This window comes from Anser anser (genome assembly GCF_964211835.1).
Source record: "Anser anser genome assembly, chromosome: 5".
In the NCBI taxonomy this organism is placed as follows: Eukaryota; Metazoa; Chordata; class Aves; order Anseriformes; family Anatidae; genus Anser; species Anser anser.
In genome coordinates, this window is record NC_139725.1 from 64,528,937 (window position 1) to 64,547,206 (window position 18,270).

At 41.8% G+C, this 18,270-nt stretch overlaps 1 protein-coding gene across 1 annotated transcript in view; it reads right to left on the bottom strand.

Moving 5' to 3' along the window:
• Positions 1-16,517, bottom strand: part of KLHDC1 (kelch domain containing 1) — a 28,924-nt gene extending 12,407 nt beyond the window's left edge. Inside the window, exons 1-7 of the mRNA XM_083839201.1 lie at positions 16,171-16,517; positions 13,202-13,272; positions 10,574-10,691; positions 9,596-9,714; positions 8,085-8,163; positions 7,103-7,186; positions 5,042-5,125 (exon numbers count right to left, since the gene is read on the bottom strand). Coding sequence (XP_083695327.1) covers positions 5,042-5,125; positions 7,103-7,186; positions 8,085-8,163; positions 9,596-9,714; positions 10,574-10,691; positions 13,202-13,272; positions 16,171-16,272 — 657 coding nt within the window. The 5' untranslated portion in view covers positions 16,273-16,517. The remainder of the gene's footprint in view (positions 1-5,041; positions 5,126-7,102; positions 7,187-8,084; positions 8,164-9,595; positions 9,715-10,573; positions 10,692-13,201; positions 13,273-16,170) is intronic.
• Between the last annotated feature and the right edge of the window lie 1,753 nt (positions 16,518-18,270).

Sequence of the window (18,270 nt, forward strand, 5' to 3'; positions counted from 1 at the left end):
CAGGCTAAAGAAAAGCAGAACGTGAGTGCTTTTGTGCATTGCCTGAGAAACTTTACTCCCGTAAGAGGGTGAATGTAACAATAAAATACGGTCCAGCTGACAGCTAGTGGATTGATCTGCCTTCCATGACAAGTCTATTCAGTTCCCCGCTCCTTCAGGTTGCTTTGAAGGAAACGAGGAACAAATCATACATGCAGAAAGCAAAATGCGGTTACTGAGTATCTTCCGCTGCACCTGTACACAGCCAGACACTTGGGGATAGGGTGGGAAAAAGAAACAGCATCCTGGCCCCCAGAACCGCAAACATTTCATCATCTAGGAGTAACACACTTCAATACAGGCGACATTGATTAAAGACAGGGAGGAAAGAAAGTTGCTGTTACGTTGGAAATCAGGGTTTCAAGAAGATGCTGTTCAAGACCTCCTAGCTGACTTTCCTCTCTTTACAAAGCTAGGCATTAGGCAGAACATGGAGTAGTTTTCAGTTCCTTGGTCCCTGGGAAATCAATGTGTTATCATCTTTACATGCTAATATTTCAACAGACTGACAGATGAGAAATTACACCAACCTCATTTTGAATTCACAATTCGGCATCAGTTAGACATTTCTGCCTCAGGTTCAGCCCTCTAACATCGCTTTAACAAATGAAAATGCCTTTCTACCCAGGCCTTATTTGGGAAGCTGTAAAGCGCCCGGTCAGGTTATCGTCACTTGCCACATGCACAATTTGCTTGCAGTTCCTCCTGTAACCATAAACGCTACCTACTATATTTAATAATTTAGCTGATGATCCTACATTGATTCTTAGCTGGCTTGAAAGCACTAAGCCTTGTAAGAGGGTTTGCATTTCCGTTTGAGCCGCAAGGACTCCTTAGACATCTTTCTTATCTATGGCATGTTCATTTATTTGCAGCCCAGCAAACATTAACCAGGATCTGCTTTGTCTCGGGACCAGCTTTCTGGCGTGATGAAAGGCATTACGGGTGACATATTTACAGATCACTGCTCTGCGCAGCTCTCCAGTCTCAGATTTACAAGCAAACAGCTATTACAAACTCAAATCTTTGTCGAAGGACTGCAGTTCGATCTATCTTCTTATCTTCAGTGACAGGAAGGATAAAAAGAAATATAAACATGCATACATTAAAGCATCAGATGCGTGAAGAGCTGCTGAAAAGACTTTGTGTTATTACTTCATCATTCTTTACACGAAAGCTTTCCACTTAAACATGAGACTTGCATCAACTTTTGGACTAACTTTCCTTCCTTCCCACTTTCTCCCATTTCTGTTTGTCAGGGGCTTACCTGGAGGAACAGAGTCCACATAACACTTCTGAGCCTGTTTTCAAATGATTCCTGGTACAATTGATTTTGATCATCACCATCATCATCTTCTTTTACCAGCTCTAGCTCCAACTTTGGAAAAAGGTGCCCTTTCCTCCCAGAAAGATGAATAGGAGAAGCCTCATGACACTTCCTGGCCCTTTCTGGTTCCTTGTAGAGCCTTTTCCCTGGGAAGATTTGTATTATGGTGAACTAGAAGGAGAAGGAGGAGCAGAGCAACCCCGTATTTGCTCCTTAATTTGTGGAGAAAAGCAAGACTTCATCCTCTGGGGAGGAATTACTCTTGTTGTCAGGAAATGCAATCCTTTTCTGATGTCTTTAGCTTCCCTTCCTGCTTCATGACTTACATTAACTCCTCAGGCCCCACTGAATGCTCCCTAACCTCTGTAACTCTCCTTCCTTTTTTTTCTAGGATAGAAAGTGAATCAATAACTGAGTATCACTAAGGTGAAAACTACACTTGCTGCTCTCCTACAAAGCTAAATACAGCTTTCCAAAATTTCACTCTTCTCTCATATTGTTCCCAAGTGGTTTCACTGAAATTTAGCAAGTGGTTATCAAGGAAGCAGATGCTACCCGAGGAAGAGAAAAACCTTTTCAGCTCAGAGCCTTCTTGTATTTCTGAATCCTGTTGTCAAACAGACATGATTAACTAGAAGGCAGAGGGCACGTCCTCTTAGGGCACATCTAATCATGCAACAGCACAGCGAAGGAATCACGGGTGAGCTTCAGTTTTACTAATAATTTCACGTGCAGGTAGCAGAGGCTGCATGGGAATCATGGCTTGGGTTACAAAGCGCTTCAATTGCAACAGGCACCGTGCAGCAACCCTGACCGGTTGGACACAACATTCAGCGCTGCTCTGTTGTGGTGTGAAGACGTCTGCACCACACAGACAGCCCTTGCTCACAGCAAGCCAGCGGGAGCGAGGCTTTGAAGGCTGAGGAAGCGTTCAGAAATAAATGGTAGGCCAGGAGGTCCTGAGCTGCACATTTAGTTCTTCACGTTCGGTTTCTCTCCCTCTCACATCTGTGGGCTTGCTAAATGAGGGGCAGGATTCGGGTCAGCTGTGGTTAGCAAGAGTTCATTTACACAGCAGCCATCAAACAGCACGTCTACAGCACAAGCACAGAGCTCGCTTAGCCCAGCGTGGCTCACCCTGACACACAGGATTTGATTAAGACCAGATACTTTTTCAGTCGTTTCCACTATCCATTTATCTCCTTAGTTGTTTGCAAATATGTTTGTCCAAACCTACAGCTCTGGAAGCTACCATGTGCAATTGTCGCAGCCCAAGGTGGGGCTTTAGCAATAACTCCGAGGTTGTGAGCCCGTACCAAGGGCAACGTGACACGGTGCAGACTGGTAAGGATAAACAGGAACAAATTTGGTGGCTTCCTTCTCTGAATGCTCTGAAAAGGTAAAACTTTACTTAGGCAAAAACTTTTCCTGCAGCTGTGGGAGGCAATTCAAACTGAGTAACTGGCTGGATATTTGCTCGTGTGCGCATTCTCAACCTGCCTCGATCTGTGCGTCTGGTTTCTGTCTGAGCAAGCAGGAGTAAGCCATTTTGTAACAGAACTGTAGACTTTCCCTGAGAAGAAGGTTGCACCACTGTAGAGCTTTTGTAGTAGAGCTTAAAAAACGGGGAACTTGGATACAGAAAAAAGCATAATACCTTAAGAATACAAGGTTTAGGTTATGGCAGATTCTAAGATGAAGTTGGTGTATGTTCATTGTAGGACATTTCCAACCAACAGTTAACTCCTTTTTCATATAAGAAAGCTACAGAAACAGAGCACTGAGTGCTTTCAAAAGCGTCTTCACTGTTACTTTCATAGCAGTAGAAGTAGAAATCAAAGTCTCATCGGCTAGCTGAATATGATTAAAGGCTACAAATCAGTTGTAGGTTAAAAAAAAGGCTAAAACCATAACAATTTTTAAAAATATGGAGGAGTACACAGTAACTTAAATTAGAAGGGGTTTTTTTACTTGCCTTATAGAATCTGCTTCTTGCATTCCTCATAAATTCCAGCTCATACGAAGTCATACAAAAATATTATCTTACCTATGCTTTTGCAACACTTCTAAGAAGAGTTGGTATGTTTTCCACCCCGTAACAAAACTATACCAGAAAAAAAAATTACAGCTGATGGGTGGAGCCTGCTCTAGTTCAGATTACCTACTACCTACCAGTCTTATTTTCAGACACAAGTAGGTATATATATATATATATATTTTTATTTATTTTATATTGGATTGCTGCCTCAGGTTTAAATTCTTACATTTATTTAATGCTTCAGCACAGAAGAACAAGGATAAAACTTCCTCTAACCAACGCTATAAAAACTGAATGATGAGGTTTTGGTATCTCCCAAGTTTCCAGTGATGACTTCAAGTTTGCTAGGCACAGACAACCATAAGATGATACCTATGACTTTTTCGCTTTTCCTTTTTAGGTTAAAAAGAGCTAGAAAAGTTAAATAAATAAATAAAGAGTTAAGATTACATAGCAAGAATCTATTCTTGCTTTAAATATGCACTGATTACATATGATGCAGATCTTATGCCCTTGATGATTACCTACAGGGCAACAGATTTAAGATCCTCCAATGGTGTACTAAATGGTACAGTCCTGGATCAGTTATCAGGAAAGTACTCACAAGCCTTACTCTTGTGGTCAACAGCCTGTATGAGATGCACAGAAAAGAGCTGTCAAGAGCAATCTCTACAGTATACTTCACATATTCTTTATCAAGGTCACAGAACATGCTGAAGGTAAAGACTGAGACCGTGAAACTGGCACTCAGAGAGCAGAGAAGAGGCTTAACGGGACTGAAGTGACGGGTGGCTGCAGGAGCCTGTGCTATCAGGTAACATGCTGCAGCTCCCTGTACCAGCCCCAACGTACGGAGACGCTGTCTTTGTATCCAGACGTTATGATCACATGCTGCTCTCCCACAAGTATATTTCAAATACTTCTTTGCAAAAAATGACAAAAGTTTAAATTATAAAGCCAAATGAAGTCTGCTGTTTCCTACCTTTTGGGACCCCATGTTGCAATTATAAATCTAAAATACTGTATCGAACCTGCTATTCTAAGCTTCACTTTCCCAGAAGGTAAAAATCAGGAGGTGAGAAGCATGTATGTGAGAAATGACTGTTCTTACACATTTCCCCTTTCTTTAGGCAAAAAAAAGAAAAACAAAGCAGAAGCTAAAATCCTATTTGTATTTACTTCTTGCTACCATTTCATTCAGTGATCTATAAACCTGCAAAGCTGTTCTAAGCACAGGATGCTAGCATCTCACCATTTATAAAAACCTGATCTATCATCGGGCTTGCTTTTGCTCCACTCTCAAAGAAGCATCTCCTACAGATGTTACACATAGGTCAACCATTTTTGTTGATTTATAAACATGTAAATTTACCTCTCATCTGTTTTTCCCTTTTGGGGACAGCGTATGCTTCATCATAAATACTAGAGACAGAAAGACAATCTTCTTTTTCTAAGGTACAGAGGAATGAAAGAAAGCATCCTGGATTCACCACTACTAAACATACCAGTTAGGCCAAAAACACTTTGGATTTTCTTCTACTGCAAAAATAATTTGCTGTTAGAAAAGCAAAACAAAGCCAAACAAAAAGAACACCTACAAAACTACTACCTATAAAATGTTTTAATCAAACACTAACCAGCACTCTTCCTCCGAAGATGTAACCTTTGTTTCCCAGCACTGCACATGTATGAGCTGCTCGAGGCTGAGGCGGATCTCCACCCTGAAAGAACCAATGAATGATATTTCAGAAAATCAAAGGTGTCAGCCAAGGACTTAAAGGCACATCAGTAACATAGAGACTGCAAAGTTAAGGCCAACATGCATCAGTATGCTGACAGATCTACAGTTTTAAAAGGAAATAATTTATAGTCACGTCCAAAACTCCACAGACATTAGAAGATACACATAATTGTTAAGGAATCTTTAATCGAGTTTCCTCAGTTGCTAATGTTTAATGTATTCCCTCTTGGTCTAAGACATCAAGGCTTCATTCAAGTGAAATTTGATTAATTTATCTTTAATTACTAAGCATAAAATTAAAATAACACATCAGTTATTGTTGATATGTCCTGTGCCGCTTTATTTTTCCAAAGCACAAACTGTCAGGAATTGGTACTAAAAATCTCTGGAGATCAGATCTTGAACTGTGATGCAACATGCAACAGCCACATGCTAAAAAATCTTCCCTGGGTAAGTCAGAAATAAAGCTAGCAAAACTGGCTTTTACTTTTCAATGGTAATTTCGTTTTTTGCATTTAATTTTGTAGGAGTTTTAGAACAGCCTATAAACAGCATAAAACAGTGTCAGACCTCACTGCAATACAGCTCTACTGAGTTCTTCTGTAAGAAGCTCCCCAGGATTTTATGAAGCTCTATACTACACTATCACGTTTAATGTCAGTACATAAAGACGTGTGCATTGCTATTTTACCTGGAAACTGAGTACACATGCTCCTTTGGAAGGCTATTAAAGTAATGTATTGCTGAATAATATCTGGTCTGTTTATTCTAACAAGATTGCATGACTAGGAGATACTTGTTTAAAAGATTTTTCAACATTAGCCCTTGAAGGGAATATAGCAACTGCATATACACAACATGCAAATAATGAGCATATTAAACATACATCACAATAAACATACATCTTTACTTCACAAATAAAGACTGAAGGCCTAAACTAACAATATGGAAAGTTTTTTTCTCTCTCTTTGCCTTTTGTTTTTTTATAGTCTGTGAGAACTGAATGGTGAACCAAGAGAGACTAGGGTTCAAGACCGCTATTGCTCTCTCAACTTTATGTGCCATCATTCACACTGAGCTACCAGCTTTATGAAGAAGGAAAGAGGTGGGAAGGGAGGAGGTAATCCACAAGTAATCTCTCATCTGGTTAACTCCCAGTTACCTGTGATAGCTCATCAATGTTGCAGATTAACACGCACAGCTGCTGTCAACCAAATAGCTTCGTACCAAAACAGGTGGATGGCACTGGTTAACTTCAGCTTGGCACCATTAAAACCACGCGTACGTTTGTACCGCACGCTGCCCACAGACCTTCGCTTAGCTCCAGGAGGCCTTTGCTAGGTGAGATGTGCCACGGGTCAGTGGCCATGCTCCAGCCAAGAAATTCTTCCTGACCCGGCACCCTGGCAAGGCCCACAGGGATACCCGACCAGCCTGCAGAACGCATTCAGCAGGGCCCACGGGGGCTTTGCGAGGAGCTGCTGAAACGCCTCCTCACCCTGCTCCTCAGCACCGCTCTGGGAGTCACGCTGAATGGTTTTGTGGAGCATGCCAGTGCCTTGGCTTCGCACTAACAGAGAGCTGATGGGAATTTCATACTCCCAACATGTGTTTTAAAACCTAAATACAAAGCCTGACCTAGATACAGAATACTGTATCACCTTCTGACCTATCCAGATTTCAAATACCTCTCTGAAGCTTACTTTATTTTTTGCCTCAGAACCACATTACAGAACAAACACCAGTCTACATCCTGTAGAGAAAAAAAGGCATGACATCAATCTTGAATTCTCCACATTTCAGATGCATCGAGTGTCCTCCTGTGCAATGTTAGAAGCTAAAAAAAGTAAGCATATTCAAATTCCTTGACCCAACATGAATTTCTAGAGCTCAGTAACTATTCAAAATGCAGTAAGGTCCCAATTGTCTCAAAAGATAAGACTTAAAGAACACTCACTCGAATTGCTGGTTGAGACCAAGTTTGTGTGTTTGTATCAAAAACGTGAACATCATTATGCCATCCCCAGAATATCTGTCCTTCCTGAAAGAGGAGTTAAAAAATTAAAAATATTATTTTAACATCTTCTGTGCTCGTTAAAAGGGTACAAACCTAGAAGTGATCTATCAAAACAGAAAATAAACTAAAATACAGAATTTTATTAAAAGAAACATGCTAACATTTTCAAAGTGATAGAGCAACTCAGGTCTAGTTGGAGGTCAGCAGCATTCAGGAGGGATGGAGAGGGATGATGACACTTTTGAAAATGGGCTTTGGGCTCCAAAATCAGTCACTGGAGTAGGCAAAGCCTATATTGTGCCACAGCATACTAAGAATTGAATGCTTAGATTGTACAAGGTAATACATTTCTTGTAAGTCAATATTTAACATTTGATATTAAGGGTCTGGACTCCCTTGCATGAGTATCTATTAATTTGCATGAACAGACACTCTAATCAGCCTCCTTCTTTCTAGTAAGGATTCATTATAGGAAACTAGCTAATCCAGGCATCTTAAAGCATATGCCATTTACTCTGGTTAACAAATTACGGAAATTAACCGAGAGTGCTTGTCCGTTAGAGTTGTGAAGCTATAAGTTCCCTTCTGTTACTTCAAGAAAAGCAATTCTAAAATCTTCTGGGAATTCTGTGTTTAAAAAAGGGTCTTCAGATTTAAAATACTGCCTTCGTTTTTCCCCTGACAGCATTTTGTTTCATTGCATTCAAAGTCCAGCACTTCGAATACACTGAACACCCAACACCTCCCAGAAATATGCAACACCTGAAATTCCAAATCAAAGTAGAAGACTCAAGTTTACATCTCTCATGATTCTACAAATAAAAGAAAATCAGGCAGATCTTTGTACCTACTGAGCATAGTATAAAAGATCATGCTTTGACAAGAAAGGACAAAACACTCTGAATTGTAGCAAATCTCTTACCCAAAACGCATCGTGGACATCAAAACAATCACTCAGCTCATTATGCTTCCTACAGCCATAGCCACCAAAATATATTAGCCTAAAACACCAACAAAAAAAAGTTGTTAGCTGTTTTTAAAATAAAATTCAAATTAATGAACTGTAATAATTAGCCTCAAATACTGCTTTACCTACTGTACTATAATACAAATTATTTCATATTGCATCTAATCATACAGAAAACCTTACCAACATGAAGGTAGTACTGTTACACTCCTCAATGTGCCTGACAGAAGTCCTCCTAAGTAAGGCGGAAGCTGCAAGATACCTCAAAGCTCTTGTTTTATATTCCTCCATCCCCAAGCTCACCACAGTCATTTTCAGACATGAGTCAAAATGATGCATTACACACAAGACAGTGACATCCCTATGCTTCTACAACATTTGTTAGCCTGCTGTATTCATCTTTCTTCAACGAATGTTCCCAAGGGTCAGCTCACTGGCTATGACTCACAAAATCTTTCTCTCTTGCTTTCTGTAAGCTTATAAAGAGATTCTTTCAACTAAGTGCTACTGAACACATTGCATTGCAAGTATTGTTACACACCTCCCAGCCTAATATTCCACCCATGAAATGGCCATCCGTAAGTAACGGTTCCTAAAGTTTTGTTTAACTTCAACATTTGAGGATATTTGGTATAGCTGCTAGTGATCTCGGGAGAAGGCAATTTAGGAAATGATGGCATGGTGCAGGTCATTCCAGACACATTCCTGGGGAAACAGAGTTACTGAAAGCATCGTGCAATACACCAAGACATCCTGATCTGCAAACTCACACCTTGTGAATTTTTAAGGTATACTTCTGCAAAGGTGCATATTTGTCTCCAAATACTCTTGTTAAATGAAAAGGTTGTGCTGGTTACACTCTGCCACCTAAAATACGTGATCTTGGTACACTGATTAAGCTTTTTTTCTAAATATCTTCACTAACTTTTACAGCACTTACCTAACCTGACTTGGCTCTTGTAATGTAAAAATGCTCACTGAAATGTCCATGTAATTGTTAGTATTTGTATGCTTTGAAAAATATACTAGAAAAATAAAATATACTAAAAATATATAATATAAAAAAATAAAATATACTAAAAATATACTAAATATATTTTATTGCCTGAAATAATTAATGGTTACACAACGCAACAGAAATTCAATGTCATTTCCATACTGATTTTTTTGTTGTGCGTTAAAATTAAGAACGGATAATATGTGCATAACAAGTTTTACCTCAAGTCTCAGTAGAAGTTTCTGGAATGCTTTGAATTTCCTAACTCTCTCCCAAAACAGCCTTATACTTACCATTAATTCAGCTTACATGTGAAAAAACTCTGGTACAAAGTTAAGAAAGTTGCACAAAATCCCATAGCAAGTCGAGCTAAAAATTAAAGTTTCATGAATCACAAACCTGTGTACTCCTCACTTTATAGTACTGCCTCTCTGCAATCAACACATATTAAATATTCCTAATGTGTTACCTGTCCTTATACACCCAGCAGGAAAGCTTGTCACGTGGTGTAGGAGGTTGGCCTTTAAAATTTGTGATTTTTTTCCACCTATAGGTTCCATTTCTTGTTCGCAAATTAACATAATACAGCTTAAAAGAAAAAAAAAAAAACAACAGCGTTCTCAATATAAATGGTATTGAAGAATCTGGCACAATTCAGCAACAAAAAGAACCACCCACCTCCCCCAGAATACGCTACTTACTTCCTTTAAAAAAAAAAAGGAACTGTCAGTGAAATTTACAATACATAGCAGCATATGGGAAGAGTCCGATTCACCACAAAAACTCAGTTAAAACGTGAGAATCAGCAGGCAGTTTCCTTGTCTTCCCTCTGTCAGACCTGTGGAGTAATACCCTGCTCCTTTGCTTCTCCCAACTACCAGTAGCTCCGCCTAACCTGAACAGAACACCTACGCAGAAATCAGCAGTGTTTGTGAATGGAGTGCTGAACAGATGTGACTGCAAGCTCCAGTTCAGTTATTTTCTCGTCTGAAGCCTGACATCGCTGACACTAGACGATAGCGTACTTACGACTTCGCTACTTCAGTCTTTGGTTACCATGAAATCCGGTAGCTATATTTTAACTTTAATTACTGCTTGACCATCTAAGAAAGGTAATCACCGAAGGGATATACGAGATCAATTTCAATTATGGCTGATGATAAATTTTTTTTAGAAGTCATTAGGAAAACACTGGCAATTCTTAGAAATAAAAAGTTTCACATACTGAGCCTAGTTCTGAAGCTACGATACAACAAAAATTCCCAGAAAAATACATGGAGTTGAACATTAAAACAGAAATTGAACTTTTTTTGGTCAGTTTAAAGTACGCTTTGTCTACAAAACTAAAAGATTTTCCTTAAATTTCTCCTTATTTCTGAAAATAGGGTCAGCATTACTATTCATTCAAATACAATATGTTGTGAAAGAAAACAAAAGAATACAATACCCGATTACTGTATCCTTTATCATCAAATCCACCAAAAATGTACAGCTTCCCGTTAATGCTTGCTCCACAGCTTCCTGACATGGAGGTAGGTAGCTCTCCTTCCATTAGGTGCATTGTCCTGCAATTTAGCACACACGTTAAGTGTTATAACGCTGTTTCCAACCACACTAAAATTAACAAACCCAAAATAGAGGTATAAATAAGTTTTGCACTTAAAGCTAAAAATACAGTTGCGATATTTTGGCCATAACTAGAAGGAGAAACTACAGCTGATTTATTAAGTCAGGCTCCTGTGGTAGAAGAGTACTTTCGCTTGAACACTGCGCATACATTTATGAAGTATCTCACGTTAAAAGAGCTTTATTAGGGCTAAAAGTCTAGTTACTCAAAAACTGGAAATACTATTAACAATAACTCCAAAAACTCCTGAAATGAGAATACAGTAATGCTGTTAAGTTAGAAATAACCCAAGTAGAAATAAAGGTCAGAAGTACTCACTGATGTTGGTACTACGTCACACGTCACTTCTAAAACTGCCTTTTGCACTGCATTTAGCACCATAAAAAAGCTCCAATAATGCCAGCTACAGCAATGAGCGCTCCGTTCTTCAGCCACCATCAGCAGTCCCGACCTCCTCCTTGCTAGCCACACGTACAAGGCAGTGATTTCCACGGTGCAAATCCTAACGCCACGTGGTCAGAAGCGCCATGCAACTGGCTGACCGACGTCACTTTCTGCCAAACTCCCAAGGCTGAGCACCAGGCCACGCCTGTGCTTAGCATCATTACTCCACGTTGAGAACTGCTTTGCTAGAAGCTCACATTTCTGCAGAAGACGGGGACCTACACCTCCCTCTCTCAGATACACAGACAGGGGACACGTGATTTGCTTAGCATTTACACCTTGTCTCCACACCTTCGTTTTCTGGAGATATACCAGCCAGATCCCAGCCTCCCAGTGCTGACACTCCAACTCTGTTCTCCAGCTTTGCTGCCGAAGTCTCAACTGCTTTCACCCCACAGTTTCTGGTCAAAGCTTCCTTCCCGTGTCACTCCCATTACTTCTTTTCAGCTCTCCACCTGGGTCTCTAGCCCAGTCTCCCACCTTCAAAGCCTAGCTCCAGATTTTCTTCTCTCTGCTAGGTGTAATGTCACCAGACTTCCTGAAGCAGTCACTTCCATTCATCCCCTTCATCGATGCACCTGCACTTAGACCCGATGCCTTCAGCTTCTGGCACTGGTGACCATGTAGAAGGATTGTTACAGCTTTCAGTTCTGACGCTTGACCTTATCCCAACCTAAAAGAACTGGAAGCAGCCTTTAAAAGGAAAAGCTTTTTGTGTCCTTAATCACCAGATGCGAATGATGCATGTGTAACCTGTCCTTACTGTGCTAACAAACAGCAGGTCACGGCTCTGCTTCCAAATACCTTTGTTCTGGCATCAGCACTGCCACAGGCAAAACCACCTTCCCCTTCTCTGCTCCTGCTCATTCCTGCGTCAGACTGTGTGTTCTGCTGTATGCTTACAACTGTTTGTGCTGTAAGTGAATGAGTTCAAGAACTGATCCATGTTAAAAATAGCTCTGAAAAAAGAAAGGTTATATTTAACTCAGATCACTTTCCTGATCCAATTTCCTACGTGACCATATAGACAGCTGTACCAGTACAACTGATACAGGGGCATCAGGGGGTTAAGAACAAGAAAGGGTAGGAGGTTGCTTTAGCCAACCCTTTCACCAAAAGAAAGGGACATCAGAAGACAGTCTCAGTGAGGTTACAATCTTAAAAACCCAAACCACCAAAAACAACAAAACACTAATGGAAGTCTTGCTAGAACCGCACAGCTAACTGTAGGCAAAATGTTTTCAAAACAGATAAGGAATTTCATACATAATATGAGACACCTTCCTGATCTAGTCCTCCTCCCCTTTTTCCTCAATTTCGAAGTGTTGCTTTTAATATGGGTACGAAAGAAATCTCTTAACTATGGATATGCAAGGAACACATGAACAGTTGGGAGATTAGAAAGACAGCTGGCAGAAAACACATATGAATCCAAACGAATACTACTTTACTAGGCTGAAGACAATTACTGTAATAGAAACTACAGGAAAACTTAAAACAGAAGCATTGTTAATCTCTCCCCCCATACAACGTGTAAACACAGTAAATATAAAACAAAGATTAAATTGCTAGCAATGTGCAAGATTTGTATAGTTATGAATTACTTTTACAAATACGCAATTAAATAATAGCACAAATATATATAATTGTAAATAGATCAACAACCCAAATACCCACTGTTTAATGTTAAAAGGAGTATTTAATATACGGAGAACTAAGCACAAGTAAAACGCACTTATTCTAACAACAGAGCCCTGAGATGGCCATTTCAAACATCTGTCAGGAAAAAAAACACAATTATACTTACGAACTTAACGTTTCCTAGAGCAATTTCCAAGTACGTATGCTTGTTTTTCAGTCTTCATATTAAACATTTGCTACGTAAACGCCAAGGAACATGACCAATAGCTCATGGAACCGAAGGAAATCTTTACACAGCAGCTAATTGTAACCTCTGCAAATATCAGCTTTATTTATCAATCGAATATAAATAATTTAACTTACCATAACCCACTATCCATTTCATAGATCCAGAGCTCATCATTAGGCAAATACACTTCATTTTCTTCAATCGACTAAAATGGAAAAAAAAATTGCAAATGTTAAATCAATTATGCATTATACACCATACATTTTTAAATGAATACCAAATCATGTTACTTAGCAACTCTGAATACTCTTAAGGAGATAATCTTACCAGAGCGTAAGTCATACTCCACACTCTTGCTCTGATCATTACCTTTATGAGCAGGCAGCTCAGTAATTTTAATATTTTACAGTTTATACTGGAAGTTCAAAATAGATGTTTTTATTTTTTGAAGCTATTCAAAATGCTGTGCTAGGTGTTTCCTCATGTCATTGAGCTTTGCTGATTGTTAATAGTAGATTTAATCACTATTTTTTACAATCACCGTGCCTTAAAAGGAAATTAAATTTGGTGTATTAGTAAATTAGAGGTAGGGAGATAAGCATTTTGATATTCTGAAAGCATTATCTTTTGGTTTGGGAGATACTTTAAACTGGGAGGGGCCTCTGGGCCTGGCTCCGTCCTCTCGGCACCCTCGTGCAGGTGGTTAGGGACATCAGGAGGAGCCTAATTCCTCTGTGAAAAACAGAGCTATGAAAGAGGCTATATAAAAAATAAAACATAATATGGGAAATAACGATGAGGAAGAATAACAAAAAGGAAAAAAGTCTGAAGGAATGCAATTGCAGAATTCCAGCAGGGTGACAACTGTGCTGTTATTGTCTTAGCCTTAGAAAGAAAGGAAATGCTGTAAGGGAATAAGCAGCCAGAGATGGTAACTAAGTAAAGAAAGGAAAAGCAGAGATAAAAGTGAAATCAATGTGAGGAAAAGCAGTTATATACAAAACTGAAGTTTAATTATTTATTACTGATATTGATTACTTGCCTTTATTACCGCCTTCTCAATTTGAGAGGTGCCAATTAGGCAAGCAAGCAATTCATTTGCTCTAGTTTATCTTACCAGGTACCTTTCATAAGGTAGGCGCTACCATTACATGCAGCTTGCAGGCTTCAGAAAGTGCAAAAGTCCACTAAACTTAATCTAAAACCAACAGTGGTAAGAAGCCAAGTACTTGCTAGAGAACCAGCCTGGAGTAAAAACACTGATACCAAGAATCAGTTAGCTGGGTGGGAGTCCACCATTCAGCATTATGACATGTAAAAACGTAAAGTGGTTTGGCTTTGTAAAGTGCTGCTTAAACATTAACTTACTGATTTTCACAGTACACAGGTAAATACACTTTGTGTATGTGTTTAGTAGTTTTATCTGCAAAACTGAACACACCGTGCCAGGAACCTATAATCCTTCATTAGAAAGCCTTTGAAAATACTACAGTAGTCAACCCAATTTTAGTTTCTAAAGGCTATGGCACAGAGAACTACTGAGTATTTCCAGTGGTTTAGGCTTTGCATAGCTATAGACTATTATTGAATTTAAGGCCAGAAAAGAACTTTAGATCTTTCTGTGCATTACAGGTCATTCACATTTATTTATTTATGCTTATTCTGGAGGTGCTTAACTTCCTGACACCGTAAGACAGGTATTCAAATCTTTACATGCCTCGCAGTCACAGGAAACACCACCTAGCAAAGACCCCAAAGGGAAAGAAAGCTGTAGAAGTGGCTTACAGGATACTTTACAGGTTCCTCAATTTCAGTTTGGTATTGGGCAAGAAGGGCTGTGCCAGGGTAAGTTAACACCCCAGCCAGACCCAGTACAACCTGGCAGTCAAAGCTGCTGCCTGGCTTCCTAGCACGGCTCAGGGCTCCTATTTCAGCACACGGGGTTTGTCTGTATTTTCAGCCTTGCAGCAGTCACCAGCAGCACAGCTCCTTTCAGGTCAAACGAATCCAGCTTGGGATCCAGCTTGGGAGTAAAGGAACTCTTCAACTTGCACAAGCTGCTTGGCTCTGCCCCATCTTTTAAGTCCAACATCTTAGTTCCAAAAAAGAACATTCTAATTTCCAGAAACCAAACCGCAATGCACTTCAGGAGAGACAAGAGGCAATCGGGCAGCGGTACCTGAGAGCCCTAAGAGCCTCCTTCCCTCTGCTATTGCATACGCTCAGGACATATCATTTGTTTTAAAGTTCAAACCCAGGATATTCCAGCTGGAACTCTGCTTGATAACAGGAGAGGTTTTGCACATCTTAAAAGCTTACTTTAACCCACAAAAAAATAAATACTGAAAAAAAATGGAGATAAAAACTGAAAACGTAATAGAAACATGATTTAAACTGGAGTAAGACTAAGCATAGTGACTTTCACATTTTATGGCCAACGTGCAGACACTGTGGATTAAATGAACTGGCTGTGCGTAGTGTAGTACCATTTGTAGTTTAAGACTGAATTAATTGAGAACTAAGAGAAGAATTTACTGGTAGGGATCATTTGATGACAGACACCAGACACCTTTCCGTCAGACACCTACTAACACACCAAAAACGCAGGGACTCGAGAGCACGAATTACGTCAGGGTGAGACACAGCCACCAATTACAGCTGTCACCCTAAAAAGCATTCAGCCCGGACCGCTGCCTGAGCCCACGGCCACGCGGCAGGGCAGGGGGGGGGCAGCTCCAGGAGCGCTCCGTGAGGGGACGGAGTGCTGAGGGCAGGAGCCCCCCCACCCCGCCGCCATCTCCTCAGCGCGGACGTTGGGGCCGCGGCCCCCGCCGTTTGAAACGCCCGCCCCCGCGGCGCGCGCGCCACGCCGCCGGCCAATCAGCGGCCGCGCTGAGGTAAACAGCGCTGCCGGGGGGGGGGGCTGCGGGGGGGCGGCGGGGTAGGGCCGGGCCGGGCCGGGCATGGCGGGGGGGGGGCCCGGCTCGACACCCCCCTCAGCCCCCGTGTGGGGGCTCGCTGCCTCCCGCCCCGCTTCTGGCGTCCCCTCGCTGCCGCCTGCACCTTCCCTCCGCCCTTCCCCGCTCGCCCTCGGCCGCCTTACCACGTATCCCCCCCAAACGTAGAGAAAGTTCCCGTCCACCACGGCGCAGTGGCCGCTCCGCTCCTCGGCCACGCAGAAGCGCTCCGCGGGGTCTGCCGCCATCTTAGGGGGAGGAGGAGGAGGGAGCCGCCTGCCTGCCTCGCCGCTCGCCGCCCCACACCGCCTCCTCCGGGAGAGGCTGCGGCTCGCCGCCGCTCGCTGCCCGCAGGCGGACGGGAAGCGAGGAGGGTCCAAAGTGTGGGGCGGCACCGGGCTGCCCGCGCCGCCGCCCCCTGCCCCGGGGTGGGGTGGGTGCCTAGGGGTGCCCTGAGGGGTTGGTCGGTGCTGGGAGGGGTCTGGGGGGGGGGTAATGAGGCTCAGAAGAGGCTGCTGTGGGGCAGAACGTGTGGTGTCCGTCCAGTGAGGCACGCTGAATTATAAGCGTGAGGTTGGAGGCCTGGTAAACCGTGTAGGAGCCTATCGATAAGGGCTACGAGAGAAGGGGAAAAGCACTGAAAATAGAGGACACCTGGACGCAGACCCAGGGCAAGAGGGGAAGGCAGAGGGGGGTAGGCAAACAGAGCTCCACATGGCAGGTGGTTTAGGACAACCACAGCACTGTCTGCTGGTTAGAAGATGTGTCGTGCTCCTGGCAGAAGCTGCACCTGTGAAACAGTGGCTGATAATTAAAACAATTGTGTAGGAGTTCGAACTCTTGACCTCAGAGAGAATTATCCTGTGAATGCCGTCTTCTGACCTGCAGCCTGGGAGCAGATAAAGTGGGGCTACAAATGGTGTGGCAAATCCCAGAGCTGGCACTCAGGGCTTGTGTTTTGGGGCTGGTGCTGAGCTGTGGGTAACTGACAGAATAAAGGTGACGTTGAGATCCCAGCAGCTCATCTCTCATGTCAAACCACACATTTGTCTTTATTTAAGGGCTCTCCACTCCCTGCTGTCCCCACCAATATATAATTTTTCCTATATACTCACCTAGCCTTAAACAGCAGACTGGGAAAGGCAATAGCCTCTTACGCTCCTATTCTAGCTCTTACACTGTTAGACCGACAACCCAGTGAGTTCCAACTGAAGTATGGATCAATTTGGAACGAGTGGAATTCAAAATGAAGCAGGTACAGCTCTTCAGGAAGAACAGAGCTTCTGAGAACTGAGCACTTCTAACGTCTGTAAAAGGACATGAAAGTGAGACATACGTTCCCTCTGATCTAGAAGGGAAAATGTTAACTATTCCTGTCAGTGACTGCTAACATCAAAATGAAATGTAATTATGACACATTAGGATGATGTTTAAAACATAGGAGTAAACATTTGAAAGAGTTAAGATTTTTTTTTTCCAAACTGTATCTATATAATCTATAGGTCAAGTAGAGCTACAACGTGATCTCTCAGAAACCTGGGAGCAGTGCGAAGTCAGCAGCCCGTGGCTTTTGCCAGCGGAGCAGTGACAGACATGAACGATGAGCTATCTACCGTGCTTGGTGTAACAAAACAATTCCATCAATTCACCTTTGGCTCGAGGTGGATGTGCTGTCTGATCTTAAACCATTACCCTGTCTCAGCCAGCTCTCTGCTCTCAAGCCACGCGCGCTGACACTGTAGTGCTGATGTCCAAGAAAGTCATCGCAGATAAAGGACATAAAAAGCAGTGGGGATGAAGAGCTGGGCATGGCTTCCAGAGCACAAGACAGATGGCTCAGTGGAACAGAATTCTAAAGCTCACGCTGGAATACTTTTATATCTCTGGTGGGAGGCTCCAGGCAACCTAACAGAACCCCAAGTACTGCAGGGTGCCACAGGAGTATGCTTTATATTCTTGTTCTGGTCATGTATCTTAAAAGAATTGCTTTTGTTAGAAGAGGGTTACCTTCCTTCTTCAGGTGAGACATGAGCTGATTGACAAATTAGATTTTTTTAAAGGAGAAAAAGCAGTAATTTTAGCAAATAGGAAAACTTACATAAGGGTTCATAATTCACACCTAACTGCATGCCTAGAATGAAAAAATGAATCGTATTTCCTGCCAAAATAGCTGAAACCTGTCAGATGGTAGTTTTATGTCTAAAGGGAGTAGATAGATTCAGCTTCACCCATAAGCTTCCTCCAGA